This window comes from Microtus ochrogaster, unplaced genomic scaffold, assembly GCF_000317375.1.
Source record: "Microtus ochrogaster isolate Prairie Vole_2 unplaced genomic scaffold, MicOch1.0 UNK24, whole genome shotgun sequence".
Taxonomy (NCBI): Eukaryota; Metazoa; Chordata; class Mammalia; order Rodentia; family Cricetidae; genus Microtus; species Microtus ochrogaster.
Window position 1 is genome coordinate 3317243 of NW_004949122.1, and position 17740 is coordinate 3334982.

The following is a 17740-nucleotide window of genomic DNA, read 5'->3' on the forward strand; positions in this document are numbered from 1 at the left end:
GCCATTGTCCACCTTGATAGTTAATAAGGATCTTAGCTAGCCATTTTCCAGGCTTTATGAGGCATAACAACCTCCAAAGTCCCCATTGTGGACATGTCCAATCTTCGTAATTTGCATTTGATTATTGGTGTCCAGTCTCATTTGCCACCATTTCTCCAAAATTTGGTGACATAACCAAGTTTAAGAACATGTTATGAATATATATATATGTATGTATGTATGTATATAAAAGCAGGGAGTCTTAGGGTTTCTATTGCTGTGAAGAGATACTATGAGCACAGCAATTCATAATTGTGGTGACTCGCTTACAGTTTAAGGGGTTCAGTCCATTATCTTGACTGGGAGTATGGTGACTTACAGGCAAACAATAGCTAAGATCCTACATCTTGCAGGCAACAGGAAGTTGACTGAGACCCTGGACGGTATCCTGAGCATAAGAAACCTCAAACCCTGCCCCCACAGTGACATACTTCCTCCAACATAGCCATACCCACTCCAACAAAGCCACACCTCCTATTAGTGCCACTTTCTATGAGATTATAGGGGCTGATTGCATTCAGAATACCACATAGGATCTGACTATGTACCCCTGACTGCTCTAGAACTTGCTATGTTGACAGGTTGGCCTTGAACACACAGATATCCTCACTCCTGCCTTCGCTTCCTGAGTGCTGGGATCAAAGGTGTGTGCTACCAGGCCAGGCCTCTTTTCCTTATATTACTGCTTGTTGCCTTCTCACATATACTTAGACACACAGCAGATTCTCCCAGAGCTAGCCCCTTGTTTACCTCTTTAGGTTGTTAAGGTTCTTAAAACAGAGTTCTAAGTATAGGGCTAAGAGCTCTCTCCACTGGTGTTGGACAGATGTAGGTGATCTTTGCTCCATCAGGAGACTTCAGGCCTTGGACACTGAACTTCTGTGTATGTTAAGGAAAATAATCCTTGATCTAAGAAACACAAACTATGCTCATAATTCAGTTCTTGACCCACAGATGGCTCAAAAAATGATTATTTCGGCATGTGTGTGGGTGCATACCTTTAAACCCAGTACTTGAAAGGCTGGGTAAGGTGGATCCCTGTGAGTTTCAGATCAGCCTGGTCTATATCATGGGTTCTAGGCCAGCTGAGGGCTATATAAGTCAGACCACACTTCAAAAAGTAAATGAAAAAGAAATGACATTAACATTAGAGTTTCAGGCCAGAATTTGAACTTTATGAAGTCCTGGCTGTGAGGTGGACCTAGGAGGGGTTAATAATCAACTTTCGCAGGATCTTTTTCTTTTTTTTGTGGCTAAGAATGAGAAATATGCACCTTGTACTTTGCCTTAAAGACCTACCGGTTACCTGGGTAAACAAATCGAAAAGCATTAATAGTTCACTTTCACAAGCATTGGAGCAGGGGTTCTTGGATTTTAGCATCTGAGCTAACTGGAGGTCATTTTTTAAGGAAGGTCAGCAGCCTCACCCCCCATTTCTGATTCAGTAGGTCTGGGGCAGAGTCCCAACATTTGCAGTTTACTTTTTCTGCTTGCTCCCCAGTAATGTCACAGGCGCTGTGTTGACAGGAGTCTCTCCTTGACCAAACTTTGGTCAGGCTCTACTGAGCTCCCCTTGGAGAGAGCTGACCTTGGCTCCCAGCTCCTCTCCTATAGAGTGCAGCTTTACCAAGAATCCTGCTGTCGGCTAAGCCAGAATCCTCAACCCTTGATAAGTGATCACCCCCAATATTTCAAGGTTTGGTCTCCACTGCCCCCCATGTGACATCTGAGCACCCTGGCTTGACTTCAACAAAGCACACCTTAAGTTTGTCCCATACCCTTACTGCTTCCTCTTAATTTTCCATTCATTGAACCCCCAACCCAGTAAATCCTGTTGTTGTTGTATTGAGAGTTGAGGCCAACCCCTCTCCCCACTGCAAACCCCTTTTGAGCAATGGTCCCTGAAAAGGTATACATCTCTGTTCTAAGTGTCACGAACTTAAAAACAACAAGAACAAAAAAACTTTGTGCGTGTCAGAGTTTGGGTGTGCACATGTGGAAGCCATAGAACAACCAGGATTGGTCACCTTCCTTTTGTGAGTCTGATTTGCTACTGTATTTCCCAGGTTGATTGGTTTGTGAGATTCCCGTGATTCTGTCATCTCTATCTCTCATCTCACCTAGGCAACCTCATTACAGACACTCTTACTCTGGCTGTACCGAGTTTTGGGACCCATCTCTAGTTCTCATATTTGTGTTGGCAATGGCTTTAACCACTGAGTTGAGCAGCTCCTCAGCTCCCCTTCCTTTTAAGAGACTCTCTCAAAAGGCTCTGGCGTCCAGTACCTAGCTCACAAAAAAATTTCAATCTTAGCTCCATCAAACCTAGTTCTGTCCTTGTGAAATCTGGATATAAATGATTACTTGGCTAAGTTGTAAAAGCAAAATCTGAGACATCATTTGGTAAAAGTTGGATAGAGCCTATTATCTATTCATTTTTGGGAGGAGTGGGTCGACAAAGCCTGGGGGTCAAGATGGCTATTGCAGAGCACGGATTAAGTCCTTGTTCTGTGCAGCAACATAGGCACAGATCTGAAAAGCAGGTATTTGCCGGTACAGCCCTACTGAACCTCCTTGGGCCTGGACTACAAAGCTCGTGGCTGCCAGGAGCTCTAGTCCCAGCGACGACGCGCAGGCGCACACCGCTATGGCCACGCTTTCCGCGCATGCGTCCTCAGGTGCGCTGGTCGGTGTGGCACGCTGGCAGAGTAAAAATGGCGGCGGCGGTGCGGGCGGCGGCGGCTGGAGCGAGGCTCAGGGTTCTCAGTTGCGGCGTCCGCAGCGCGACCCGCAGCCTTTGCAGCCAGCCGGTTGCAGTAAACGAGCGCATCGACAACAAGCGCCGTGCCGCGCTGCAGGGCGGAGGCCAGCGCCGCATCGACGCGCAGCACAAGCGAGTGAGTCCGGGGCGCCAGGGCGCCCCGCCCTCTCCGCCCGCGACCTATCACAGCGCGCCGGGCTCGGGGCGCCCGTGGCCTCCCAGCCAATAGGCACCGTGCCTGGGAGGGGCGCGGCGAGAACTTTCACCTGGAGAGCCTAGGGCCCCCTCGGGGGTGGGTAGCAGAGGACCAGTTTCTGTGTGCTTACAAGGTCCCCAAGTGCTGGTGGGAGTTGATTGGATGAAAGGATGGATCTGACCGGTCTCCAGCAGTGCTCCACCTTAGCAGCTATGAACTTTTGGGAAAGTTAGTCTCTAGAAATCATTTTAAACAGAATAATGCCTCTCACATCTTACTAGAATAAGATTGCTTCACTAATCGGCGGTAGCCTCTCAATTAATTAAAAAGACCCCATTATTTTCCTGTTGTCTGAAAGAGTTGTGGCAGGTTTGTTTGTTTCTTCTGTGATGGAGAGCAATAAAACCAAGGCTCATAGTATCAAAAATCGGTTGACAACATTCACATTATCCAGGAGTGGGGTTCTCCGTAATGGCAGGGACTTTTGTGACACCTGTGCCTTAGGAAGTCAGGTGGGCCTCTTGAGTTTCAGCATGATCAACTGGGTAAGAAGCAGGTGGGCTTTGGATAAACTCGCAGCTACTCTGCAGTCTGGCCAGAGTGGGCACCTGAGGCACTGACACACTGCCTGGATCTTCGGGCGAGAACCACAATTGAGCTTCAGAGATAAGCTGGGGAGGCCGGTTAGCAGCAGAAGCATCAGGCTGGAAGAGGTGACCCTAGACCTGAAGCCAGACTTGCCTGGTGAGTCTAGACAAAGAGCTGGATGAGTTAGCAGGAAGGTACCTTGCCTAAGGAAAGCGCTCCCTGGGAAGAGCACAGAAGTCCTACTCAAGTGTGGCAAAAGCTGGGCTTTTTGTTGTTTGTTTTGGTTTTGATTTTCTGAGACAGGGTTTCTCTGCGTAATGACGGCTCTGGCTGTCCTGGAACTTGCTTTATAAGCCAAGTTCCCCCTTGAACAGTTTCCCCCTGCTTCTGCCTCCCGAGCACTAGGATTAAAGGTGTGAACTGGGTCTTAAATCTTGGCCCAAGGTTGCTGCAGATTTCCTGAGTTACCGTTTGAAAAAGGTCTAAGGCTCTCCCTCACTCCCGTGGGGTCCTGGTGAAGGACTAACACGTTTCCTGGGAAAGCCTCTATCAGGGTCCAATGCTCAATTCCTCCCCAAGCAGATCCAGATACCCTTAGATAGGCCTGGAGAGCTGCTTTTAGCAGTCAGGGCTGATTTAGTTGAGAGGCCAATTTGTGCTGTCATTAAGCAAATTTTTCATGAGTTCCATAAGACAGGTTTCCTACGAGTGGATCAGAAAGTATGAATATTTTCAAATCTATCACTATCTTTATCCATAGTCGTTAGGTTAAATGTTTTCCGCAACCTCATTGGCTTTCACTGCTTTCCTAAGATAACTAATTCCAAGGGTTGTTTGTTGTTTACTGTGTGTATGTGCTGTTTTAGCACAGGGGCTAAGGACTTTCTCAAGAGCTGAGGTTTTGGGAGCCTAAGGAGTGGAAGCTCTTGATAGATTGAGGGTTTCAACTTCATCTGTAAGAAGTATTTTCTTTAATTTTGAGATAGGATCTCATACAGACCTTGAACTTCTGATCCCTCTGCTGCCTCCCCAGCTCTGGGATTATAGACGTTCACTACCCTATGTATGCAGTCTGTGTGGTACTGGGAATTGAACCTAGGGCACATGCTAGGCAAGCCCTCTACTAACTGAACTGTATCTCCGGCCATTTTTTCTTTTCTGTCTTTAAAGCAAATGCCCTCCAACCTGAGAAACTCTCCCTCCCAACAAACTCCCCAGCACCTGGCCCCTCTCCCTTTACTCAGCAGCTCCCTGCTGTGGGGTCTTCCAGCAGGGGTTCTTATTTAGGATAGAAGAAGGCAATAGATAGTGCCTTGGGGTGAAGGCTGGGAACTGGAGGGAGGGGTTGTGCCTGGTTGAACATACCTTTAACTCTCTGACCCTCACGAAGCCTGCCTTAGCTTCCTCCCTACTCCTACTCAGGGTTCCCAGTGCAATTCAGGGTCAGGCTCTCTTTACCCCCACTTGTCTTCATCTGTTTCTCCACCCTTTGATTTACTTTCCACGGCAGGTGGCTCCTGAGCATGGCATCTACCCGGCTGTCCTGGCTAGAACAAAGTCTATCGCTATCACCTGTCTACTTTGTGCAGGACGGACAGTGGAGCCTTTTACACGGGGGCAACTCTGGCCTTCCTGCTAACACGTCTTACCTACCTTAACTTGGTCTTTTGTTGTAGGGAAAGCTAACTGCCAGGGAGAGGATCAGTCTCCTGCTGGACCCCGGCAGCTTTGTGGAGAGTGACATGTTTGTGGAACACAGATGTGCCGACTTTGGGATGGCTGCTGATAAGAATAAGGTATCTTTGTTTTTTCCAGTGGCGGTGTGAACACTTCCTGTAGCTTGCTAGCCTTCCCAGCAGAACAAAGAGTCGATAGAGCTTTTATCTCAGTTGCATTGGAGAAGGGCTGAGGGGCCTTCAGGTTCTCTCCTACTTCACCTTTGCCTGCAGAAGAGTGTTGGAGGCTGTGTATACTCTCTGCAGTCGAACTCAGACCTAGTTTCCAAGGCACTGATTGTGGGTTCCATTCCTCATACAGACCGACAAGGTTGGAGGGAGGATTGTGGGAGGATCTCTCAGATGGGTCTGAGAACCAGACCCTTATCTAAATGCAGGCCAGTTGTTGCTTTTGATACTTCTTAAGTTTTAGCCTTGTGTTTAGGTGGGGGTTTTTGTTTTGTTTTTCCAGACAAGGTTTCTCTGTGTTTCCCTGACTGTCCTGGAACTTACTCTGTAGACCAGGCTGGCTTCGAACTCTGAGATTTGCCTGCCTCTGCCTCTCTGGTGCTAGGTTTAAAGGCATGCACTGCCACTGTCTGGCTTATGTTTAGGTGTTTTTATTGTTTTATTTTTTCAGTTTGCCTGACTATTTCACACATGCTACCCTAGAACTTCGTGTAACCCGGGCAGCCCTGAGCTCATGGTCTCCTTGGTCTTAGCCACCTGGGTGTGCAATCATGGGCATGCATCAGTTATACCTGGCAATCTTTAAGGTCAGCAAAATCAAAATTGTTTGTGGGTTCATGGAGCTCTTAGGATTCACTTTTGGGCCCATTTTCTGCACATCTGCTGACTATGACCAAAGGTGTAAACTCGGCAGGGTCTGTCTGAGCCATTCTGGGCACACCAATGTCTGAGTTTGCATGAAGAATGGTCTGAGTAGGGATGTGTGATATCAGAGAAGCTGCTCAGAAAGCTCTTACTCTTTCTTTTTGAGGGTCTTACTGTGCAGCCAAGGCTGGCCCCAAACTTATAATGATTCTCCCTTCTTAGTTTTGGCTGGGAGTCCAGGCATGTGCCACTATGCCTAGCTCTGCTATGTTTTCTGTGTGTCCCTTTCAGAGTAAGTGGCAGTGGTGTCCCTGGGAACCTCGTGGTTATATTACCTTTCTTCTGAAAATTCTAGTTATTCATTTTGGTGTGCTCGAGACTAAACCCTGCTTTGGTTTTTAGTTTGAACCTTAGAAACTTTGGTGTTTTGTTTTTAGTTAAGCCATGATGCCAACTTCACTATAAAGAAATATTTGGGCCGGGCGGCAGAAGTGCTCGCCTTTATTCCCAGCACTTGGGAGGCAGAGGCAGGTATATCTCTGTGAGTTTGAGGCCAGCCTGGTCTACAGAGAAAGTTCCAGGACAACCAGGGCTACACCGGGAAACCCTGTCTTAAAAAAACAAGCAACAACACAGAAGTATTTGGGTTTTCTGACCTATATGTTTCCCTTTGTCTGGTAGTTTCCTGGAGATAGCGTGGTCACTGGACGGGGCCGAATCAATGGAAGATTGGCTTATGTCTTCAGTCAGGTATGTCTTAACTCCAGCAAATGAGGCTTTCCTGCAAGGTAGAGCCAGGAACAAAATATGTGATAGAAAACAATTTGGGGCCTGGCGATGGTGGCGCACGCCTTTAATCCCAGCACTCGGGAGGCAGAGGCAGGCGGATCTCTGTGAGTTCGAGACCAGCCTGGTCTACAGAGCTAGTTCCAGGACAGGCTCCAAAGCCACAGAGAAACCCTGTCTTGAAAAAACAAACAAACAAACAAAAAACCAAACAAACAAAAAAAGAAAACAATTTGGGGGAATGAAATCGTGCTTATAGTTTTGGGCTGTGGAGGATCCAGATGCAGTCTGAGTAGAAAAAATTGATTCTTAAAAGCACTGGTCCCTGAGCTCTGGGATTTTTTTTTAAAGTATCCAAATACATTTTGTGAAGTTCCATCAAGAGGGATGAAGTTGGCATACACTGAGACCCGAGGAAGACCTTGTAGGCAGAATAAAGCTATGTCGTACCCAAATTGCTTTTTTAAAAATTATTTTATGCTGGGCGGTGGTGGCGCGTGCCTTTAATCCCAGCACTCGGGAGGCAGAGGTAAGAGTGTCTCTGTGAATTCAGTGGAATTACAGGTGGTTATAAGCATCATGTTGATGCTGGGAATCAAACCTGGGTCCTCTGGAAGAGCAGCCAGTTTTCTTAACTGCTGTCGCTTCCCTCCAGCCCTGTTTGTCCAAATCTTTATCTCCAGAGCTGTGCGTTACCTGTCATGGTAGAGAAGAATCAAGGTTCTGATCAAGTGACTTTAGCATAGTGTGGCCTGGGTTACCCAGGTGGCCTAATGTAATCACAAGGGTCCTTAAATAAAGAAAGAGTGGCTGGGTGATGGTGGCACACATCTTTAACCCCAGCACTGGGGAGGCAGAGGCTGGCCTGGTCTACAGAGCGAGTTCCAGGACAGCCAGAATTGTTATACGGAGAAACTCTGTCTCAAAAACCAAAACCAACCAACCAAACAAACAAAAAACCCAAACTACCCGCCCCTAAAGAAAACCAAACAAACAAGACAAAACAAAAACCAGAAGAAAGGTCAGAATACTGCGGTGTGAGGACTCCACCTGAGACGTGAGGCTTTGAAAATAGAGAAGCATTCTAGGGGAGGAGGACCAGGAGCCAGCCGTGGCTGGAAGCTTCGGAAAGGTCACCAGGTTGCCTGCCCTTGAGGCCTGAGAGGTCACAGACCTGTTGATCTTGGTTGCAACCCAGTGCGGTCCCTGGGAGGGAGCTTCTGCACCACAGGATGTGAGCGAGCAGAGTGTTGGCTTAGGTCCATGACTCTTGAGTTAGTGCGTCACGGCAGCAACAGAAGCAGGGTATTTTGTGTGTTATTTCATAATAGATTTTTCTACTATTGGGTCTGCCAAATGTTGAAGATTACTTTTTTCCCTCTCAATTTTTATGAGCTGGCTGGGCAAAAGTTAATAAATAAGGAAGCATAGAAATGATGGAACAAAGATTGATACTGTGTTTTCTGGCCACGATGTCTGACTACTCAAGGCCGCTAAATTCAAATCCATCCTACTTTCGAGCGCCTTCTCTGCTCACAGAGTAAGTGGGAGTGGGAAGAGATGGAGATGATGAAGACAGGGCTCTCATTCTGAAGACGCCAGTTTATAGGTAGAATGGGGCGGGACAGGCAGCCACAGACCGGGTAAGAGAGGCTCCAGCAAATGCTTTGGACTCATAAGGGGGGGGGGGTCTTTCCAGGTTTGGGGAGGCTAGTGGGGAAGATGGACATTGAAAGAGGCTGGACCCTGGCCTTGGGGTGTCGTGAACCTGCCTTCTCATTCCACTTTCCAGGATACTAACAGGGTGATTTTTCTGAGTTGTTAACTTTTTCCAGAAAAGTATCCTTCTTCCCTTGGCCATTGGCTGACAGCAAGCTCTATAGAGAGGGGAGGAGCCAGTAGGGCCCATTCCGTACTCAGGCTTCTAGTCTCTGGGTTTCACCCTCATCTTTGCCTTCTTTCAGGCCAATGATCTGATTCTGGAGTCCATTTCTTTAGAGGAATAGCCTTTCTCCCCTCAAGGTGAAGGGGGAGCTCTTTGAGTTCTTTTACCACAGCTTACTCCTGTTTTAATGCCCCCCCCCACCTTTTCCTTTGTTCCTCATTGGTTGCCCCCTTCAGGTGTGTGCTTCCATTTCCTTCCTCCCAATCACATGGTACCTTTGTGCTTTTAGTTCCCCTCAGCTAGCCTGCTGCTAGTGCTTATTAGATGTCCCTAGTGTGACAGTATCAGACACAGGGATGGGGTGGGGCCAGGGGACTCTGATCGCCTTTCATCTCCTCCTCTGTTTTCAGAATTCGACATACTATCTGGAAATGGCAGCTCTTGTTTGGCACTGGAGGAATTTGGGTTAATCCTGCTTAAGTTATTGCCTCAGAGCTCTGAGTCATTTTTGTAGGGCAAAGACTACTACTCTGATGTTACACAAACTCTCTTTAAGATACCCTATTAACTATTCTGGGGAATAATCTATATATTAGAGTTGTATTTTTTTTTTCTCAATGTCTGGAATGCCTTTAACAATGTTGAGTTTCCCATTTCCCTGGGTCTTCAGCTCTGCCTTGTCATTATATTTTACATGCTGGTTTAATTGTTTTTGTTTTGTTTTTTGTTTTTTCAGGATTTTACTGTTTTTGGAGGCAGTCTGTCAGGAGCACATGCTCAAAAGATCTGCAAAGTAAGTGTTTGATATTGAAAATAAACCCAGAGCTTCCCTTAGTTTGTGTGGCACACACTGAGTATTCTGGGGGTGTAATGAATTGAGCTAGGTATAAGAAATTGCACATTTGGGGCTACAGAGATGGCTAAATAATTAAGAGCAATTGATTGCTCTTCCAGAGGACCAGGGTTCAATTCCCAAAACCCATATGACAGCTACATTACAACTGTCTATAACCCCAAGATCTGACACCCTCATGCCAGCAAAACAATGCAAATAAAATAAAAATAAATAAATTATAAAAGTTGCACATTTGTACAAGATGTGGTACTGTCTAGAAGGGAGTCTTAGTTCATTGCTGTTCTGACCCCGCCCCCCAGTCAGCAAGCTGCCAGACTCTGCTGTTCCCCAAAAGCTGGGGTTACAAGCACATTCACTTAAACTATTTCGCACTGTCTTCTTGACCTCTGGTAAAGTCTATACCCACACTTGTTCTGTGCTTTTCTTCTCCTCCCCCCGCCCATCTTTCCTTTTCTTCCCTTGGTCCCTCTGCCTCCTCCTGCCCAAGTGCTAGGATTGTATGTGTGAACCTGTCACGTTTCCTCACACATAAAATAACATCTACGATTACAAGGCTTGCGGGCTGGAGAGATGGGTCAGTGGGTATGGTGAGTATCTGGTATGAAAACAAAAGGACCTGAGTTCAAATCCCCAACACTCATGTAAAACCCAAGCATGACCATTATGTGCTTGTAACCCCAGCTTTTGGGGAACAGGCAGAGTCTGGCAGCTTGCTGACTGGTGGGCCGAGTCAGAACAGCAAGCTTTGGGTTCATGGAGAGAGCCTCATGAAGAGGATCTCAGAAAATAAGATTGAGGGTAATAGAGGAGGACACTTGATATTCTACTCTGGCCTCTGCCTGCAAAGACTGAAAGCATTCAAAAGAAGATTGTCATATATGTCCTTTTTTTTTGAGACAGGGTTTCTCTGTTTAGTCCAGGCTAGCCTTGAACTCAGAGATCCGATTGCCTCTGCGTCCCAAGTGCTGGAATTAAAGGTGTGTGCCGCTATGGCTCATTAATATATGTTCTTATTAATGCATTAAATAATACGATTTAGTAGTGAATCTGACTGGTGTAATTCAAAGGAGGCTTGAGGAAACATATTTATGGATTTCAGCAACTTTAATGTGACAAAGGCTTCTGTTTCTAGTAATGGCAAAGGCACATGTGTGGTTCATAAATGAAGGGGAGTTAGAGCAATACAGGGGGAAAATGTAAACTTCTTCCAGCTCAAGTTCATAGACCACTGTCTTAGGGTTTTTATTGCTCTGAGGAGACACCATGACCACGCAACTCTCATAAAAGAAAACATTTGCTTGAGGTGACGACTTCCATTTTATTATGGTGGGGAACGTGGCGGCTTGCAGGTAGATGTGCTGGAGGAGTAGCTGAGAGTCCTACATCCTGCAGACAACAGGAAGTTGACTGACTCACTGGGCTAATCCTGAGCATAGGAAACCTAACCCCACCCCCATAGTGACACACTTCCTCTAGCAAAGTCACACCTCCTAATAGTGCCACTCCCTATAAGATTATAGGGGCTTATTACATTCAAACTATCATAACCACATATCCGTTCACAGCTACCTTGAGATTCTGTGAATCCCAAGAATAGAATTTCAGATCTAGGCAGAGAGGCCAGGGGCTAAAATGTGAAAAGCAGGACAAAGACTCTATGACAGTATTTTTTTTTTAAATGTGCTTAAGTGTTTGCCTGTGTGTGTACTGTATGTGCCTGGTGCCTGCAGAGGCCAGAAGAGGGTGTTGCATCTTTTAGAACTGGAGCTACAGATGGTTGTGAGCCACTCTGGATGCTGGGAACTGAATTGGAGTCTTTTGCAAGAGCACTGCTCTTAACCACTGAGCCATATTTTAAAAACACTTTAGGGGACTGAGTTTAGAGCTCTGTGATAGAAAACTTGCCTCATGTGAGCAGGCCTTGCAGTCACTTCCTTTTTCTGCTGATGACGATACAGGAACACAAACAGAACCCCAGATACCAATCAAACAAAAGTTCACCAGATAGAATCCTGCTAGATTGAAATGATCTGGGGAGTAATGCTAAGTATAGTTGGTGTTTGGAGAACTTTAGATCCTGGGAGTAAATGTGCTTTGTAAACCATCTAGGGCTGTTGCGCATGAAGCTTGTAGACCCAGGAGGAAAATCTGCCACAGTGTACCTGCCTCAGGTTAATGGGCCAATGTGCACTTTCATAAATAGACTTCTGTTCCATTCTGTCTGCCACCCATTGTTCCTTAGGAGTCACTGGGAATAAATGTGGCCGCTGAAGAGAGTCAGGTGTGACCCTCTTAGCCTCAACAATGCAAAACCTGTGGCTTTTGTTAGGTAGCTGGTCTCTCATCTTCCCTTAGGAATCCCGATATTATGGGGGTTGAAATCAAGGTACTCCTTTCTGGTTGGAAAAATATAGGGAAATGTTTTCTGGAAAACACACACACACACACACACACACACACACACACACACAGAGAATGAGGGTGAGGCGTGTTGGTCTGTGTGTGTAAGTATAACACAGCTTTTAGGAGCTAGTTCTTACCTAACATGGTGGGTTCTTGGGGATCTAACTTGGGTCTCACCAGGCTTTTATGTTAAGTGATCTTGTGCTTGGCCTGCTTGAATGGGCTGAATGTGCTAAAGCAGCAGTTCTCAACCTGTGGGTCATGACCCCTTTGTGGGTCACATGTCAGTTATCCTGCATATCAGATATTTAAGTTATGATTCATAACAGTAGCAAAATGAAGTAGCAAATAAACCAGTTTATGGTTGGGGGCCACCACAACATGAGGAACAGTATTAAGGAGTCGCAGCGTTCGGAAGGTTGTGAACCAGTGTTCTAAAGAGACACTGTGCGCCATGGCCCCCCTCTTCAGCTACTGAACTGTTGAAAGAATGGACTCCAAGAATGTCTCCAGAAGAAATGGCGGAAGCCCTGAGGCTCTCAGAGGAGCGACTTGTCTCCTGGAGAAAGATTCCCAGCCTGACAGATGTCCTTGTAGGAGAGCCTGGGAGTTGAGTGGGGGACAGGGCCCACACCTTATGGGACTATCCAGATATGCAAACTTCTTAGTATTTAAACCCTCCTCATACCAGGACCCCTGAAGGTGGCCTTGGTGGGGGCATAAAGTCCGGATCCCTTTGTCCCTCCTCCTGTGTGGTCACATTGATAAATCTCCCTTTTCTGCTTTTCACTATTCATTTGGCTCCAATGGACTCATTGAGCATGGGTGGCTGGGCCTGGCTTGTGGGCACAGGCAGTGGCCTCTTAGTCTGCTGACTTGTATCCACCAAGCCATCTTCTTGGCACAACAAGGCGTTTTGTCACTGCTGCTTTTGAAAACCAGAGCAGATGTCTCATGGGATTTCTATGCCGTTTTAGATCATGGACCAGGCCTTAACAGTAGGGGCTCCAGTGATCGGGCTGAACGACTCCGGGGGCGCCCGAATCCAGGAGGGGGTGGAATCCTTGGCTGGCTACGCAGACATCTTCCTGGTGAGAAACCTATTCACGGCCGGAGTCTGTGAGTGTGTTCTGGTGCCTGTCTCTCCACACTGTCCTCTGCCCCGTCCTGCCTCTGTGGTGTCTCCATCACTGCCACCCTGGGTGGGATAGGGGTGGATAACCTGCCAGGTGCCTGCAGAGCCTGCTTTTTCTTATCGATAGAGGGCCAGTTGTTAGGTGAATAATTAGTTCAAGGTCACTCACGAGGAGAAAGTACTTGGAAATGTTTTTTTTCTTTCTTTTTTTTTTTGATGCAAGAGCAACATGGTAAGGAATGTTAAAGTAAACTGATTTGCTAGAATTAGAATTTTTTAAAAGTGCTCTTTTAATTTAACATTCTGGATGATTATACAAAGAAGAAGAAATCTCTTCAAATCAAAGGCCTTGGAGCACATCATTCCAGATACCTGCCTGGTTTGCCTAGGAGCTGTGTTATGAGAGAGACAGGGCGGGTCTGACAGAGACCAGAGCCAGGAAGTTTCCAGTCAGCCCCGGGCTAGCCTCCCTCCCCTGCAGGAATGACAGCTGTCCTGTCCAGGGTCACCACCCTTCAGGATTCATCCGAGCAGCTGTGTGAGAGGTATTCTAAGTTGTAAGGCAGTTCTGGCCCTTGAGAGGCTTCCCAGCTTCTGTTTGTCTTAAACATGCTTTTTTCTTTAAAGAAAAAAAAAATCAAAGCGGTATAACAATTGAATTCATTCCTAGTCAGGAACAAAAGTATAAGGAAAGAGGGAGAAGGATAGGAGATAGGAGAGAAAAGGACAAGGGAGGGGAGGAGAGGAAAGGATAGGGGAGGGGAAAACGGGGGAGGGGAGGGAAACGGAGGAGAGGGAAGGAAAGGAGAGAGAAGAGGGGAAGGGAGAGAAGCGAAAAGGGAAGGAGAAAAGAGAAAAAGTGAAAGAGAGGAACCGGAGAAGGAAAGGAAACTACTAAGGGTATAACCGAGGCCCCTAGATAAGGACTACAGATAGCACTAGATCAGGGTTAAATCTCCTTTTACGATTATACTCTGGTCAATGTTCCCCCAGAAACACACAATGAAGGACTTAAGAGCTAAAGGAAGCAAAATATCACCAATTAGCTCTCCGATGTTTCAAAATAATGTGATATGCAAATATCTATTTCTGGAGAGAATGATACAGCCAGTGGGGACAGCTATCTGGCCAAAGAACACAGGACAGATCTTAAACTGTTTCAAGTTTTCCATTGTATCGGCAAAAATGAATGTAGACAGATTGTAATAATATATACAGCTTTAATGGGGAAATAGACTTACAGAACCACAGGTTCCCACGGAGAACAGGAAAGCAGAAGGGGCGGAGGGCTCAGGCTCGCCAGATTTATATGTAAACATTAGCCCGAGGTGAACACGCCCTCTAAGGGGGTTGGGCTATCCCTACATCTCCCCCTTTTGTCTAAATAAGACAGAACTAAACCAAATACAACTATATATAGTAATAACAAATAATAAATATAACAAACAATATTGAGAACAAAAGTTTTGCTAAACATTTTATCTCAAGGAGTCTAAATAATATAGATAGTAACTACAATTATATAATCTTTAACTCCGTCAAAGATCTGAGAAGGGAATAAATATTACTTAACAAACGAGAGATATCCAAAATGTGCAACAAATGACAAAGACAACTGACTACCTGGGCAATCACCCAAAGTCTCGTTTGCAATGTTGAGTCAACCAACTTTGGCTAAGGCCTAACATAACTGACCTATCATTATTAAAGGCAAGGAACTTTCTTATAACTATCCTACCCTGTCTTGGCAAGATAAGACAATCCTGTTTTATCCACTTATGGATATTTTGTATCTTTGTCAGTAGTTGAGGTATGTGCTTTTCTTAACCCAAAGGCCAGTTCTGCCAAGAAGACAAGCTCCCAGTGGAGTGTTTTTGGTGCTCAACGTTCTCTCGGGAGTAGAGTGGTGTCGCCAGGAGTGATTGTGTCTCGTTGGTACAGAATTTTAGGTTGGATTAAGAAGATTCTAGGTTAGATTAAAGGCCATTTTCTACAGCTCTTTGAAGAGGCTGAAGATTATACTATCTATACTAAATATAATCTCTATGTATCTAAAAAACCTGATTAACCTAAAAATAAATATGACAAACATAATTTTCAATACCTATCTAACTTGAAGACTAAGAGAATAACCTAAAAATAAACATGACAAACATATAATTTTCAGTACCTATCTAACTTGAAGACTAAGAATAAACGACTGTGCAATATATGAAGACAATGATCTTCAACTGTAAACAATGTCATTATATATCAAATATAAACAATGTTATTATATAAATAGTATCAGAGGTAGAAATGTACATTGTGATATGGTAGATGTATCAATACAATATAGACAAAGTTATAAGCATATTTTTATACAAAAATAGAGGTAGGAACACTCATATTCAATATTCAGTATATCAATATACAAGAAACAGTACCAGTACAATTTTCTAAAAACAGTAATTTACAAATACCAATCATCACATCAAACCAGTTAATCCCCCCCCCCCCTTTTTTTTGAATATACATGAGGTCTGAAATTACATCACAATTAAAAGTTTCCAGAAATTAACAACACAGGATCAAGCCTTTATCCTGAGACTGCTTTCTGGACTCCTCCCATCCCCAATGCCTTCCTTTTTAAAAGACAAATATCTCTATATAGTTCACACTACCTGGTGAGGTTATAGGTCTGTGCTGCCGTGCCCATCCACAGCTTCCCCCCTTTATTTTTAGTTGGGCCATTTTAGTTCACTTTAATTTTCATCATATTTTATTTTTCAAAAAAATTTAACCTTCATTATTTATTTATTTACTTACTTATTTACTTGAGAGAGGCCTCTCTGTGTAGCCTTGGTTATCCTGGAACTCGCTCTGTAGATCAGGCTGGCCTCAAACTCAGAGATCCACCTGATTCTGCCTCCCAAGTGCTGAGATTAAAGGCATGTTCTGCCACCACCAACGCCTGGCCTTAACTTTTAATTTTTATTTCTTTCATATGGGTGTTTTGCCTGCATGCATGTGTGTGTGCCTGGTGCCTGTGGATTCCAGAAGTGCGGCGAGCCCTGACCAGCAGGGAATAACACCACGACTCGAGGATCCTTCTTCTATCACGGTTTATTGAAGCGCTGCTTGGTTGAGGGAGAGCTTAGGGTGAGGGGCCCCGACCACGGCAGGAGGTGTGCTTATATGCAGGGTGTAGACATGTCTAGCTGGCCTACTACACAAGGCTATACAGGATTGGACGGCTGGTGTTGCTAGGCAGATTAGCAGGCAAAAGAATGCAAAACAGCGCAGAAGCGCTGATGTGAAAAACAACTTAGGGCAACGCCCTGAAAGGAAGCCGGCGCCATCTTGTAATGGCGGACGGTCGCCACACAGAAGAGGATGTTGGATATCCTGGGTCTAGAGTTTTAGATGGTTGTAAACAGTCATATGGGTGCTGGGAATCAAACGTGGGTCCTCTGGAGGAGCAACCAATTTCTTTAACCACTGAACCATCTCTTTAGCCTCCTTCACCATATCTGTTAAGCATATACGAGACCTCAAAGCCCATCTACACAGTGACACACTCCAGCCACAAGACCACACCTACTCCAACAAGACCACACCTACTCCAACAAGACCACACCTACTCCAACAAGACCACACCTACTCCAACAAGACCACACCTACTCCAACAAGACCGCAGGTCCTAATTGTGCCACTTCCTTTGGGGGCCCAAAACCACCATGTCTGGCTTTCTGGTAACTTACGAATTGAGTCCTTTCAGTCTTCAGGGACTACTGATCTTTGCTTGTTGAATATGGGATCTGACTGTGACTTTCCTAAGCTATTTCTGTAAATGCATGTTGCTCTGTGGTTGTGGTGTCACTTTCTCAGTGCTGTGACAAATTTCCTGACAAAGGCACCTGGCCAAGCCAGTTTTCTTTGTTCATTTATGGTAATCAGAGCATACAGAGGGGAATCCCATATCAGATGTGCACCACTGCCCAGCTTGTTGTTTATTTTTTAAAAAATTATTTTTCAGGATGTGTGTGTCTGAGTCTGCCATATGTGTCCAGGTGCCTGTGGAGACCAGAAGAAGGTGTAGTGTAGCAATCTTTCTTGTCGGACTATCTTTGAATCGCCAGCCTTCAAATAGCAACACAGAAGCTTCTTATTAATTATGAAATTTGACCATTAGCTTAGGCTTGTGCCACTAGCTCCTGTAACTTAAATCAATTTGCTTTTATTAATATTTGTTCTGCCAAGAGGCTCAGTTATCTGTGTACTGTATGTCCAACCTCTTCAGGTCTCTCTGGCATCTCCTACACACCTAGGCTCCTTTTCCTCTTCCCTTTTCTCCCTGGAAATCCCACTTATCCTCCTGTCTAGCTATTGGCTGTTCAGCTTTTTATTACACCAATCACAACAATGTGTTTTCTTCATGAAGCAAGTATATAATTATCTCAGAACAGTGAAGAGTCCCCAGGAGCTGGAGTAAGTCTCCTGATCTGAATTCAGCAAATGTTCCTAACTGCTGAGATGTTGCTCCAGTCCCAATTAAGAAAA

At 45.4% G+C, this 17740-nt stretch overlaps 1 protein-coding gene across 1 annotated transcript in view; it reads left to right on the top strand.

Annotated features, from left to right (window-relative positions):
• The first annotated feature begins 2732 nt into the window (after positions 1-2732).
• The window catches only part of Pccb (propionyl-CoA carboxylase subunit beta), a 47727-nt gene continuing 32719 nt past the window's right edge, over positions 2733-17740 (top strand). The window contains exons 1-5 of the mRNA XM_005367799.2: positions 2733-2936; positions 5261-5380; positions 6815-6883; positions 9541-9597; positions 13041-13154. Of these exons, the coding sequence (XP_005367856.2) occupies positions 2754-2936; positions 5261-5380; positions 6815-6883; positions 9541-9597; positions 13041-13154 (543 nt within the window). The 5' untranslated portion in view covers positions 2733-2753. The remainder of the gene's footprint in view (positions 2937-5260; positions 5381-6814; positions 6884-9540; positions 9598-13040; positions 13155-17740) is intronic.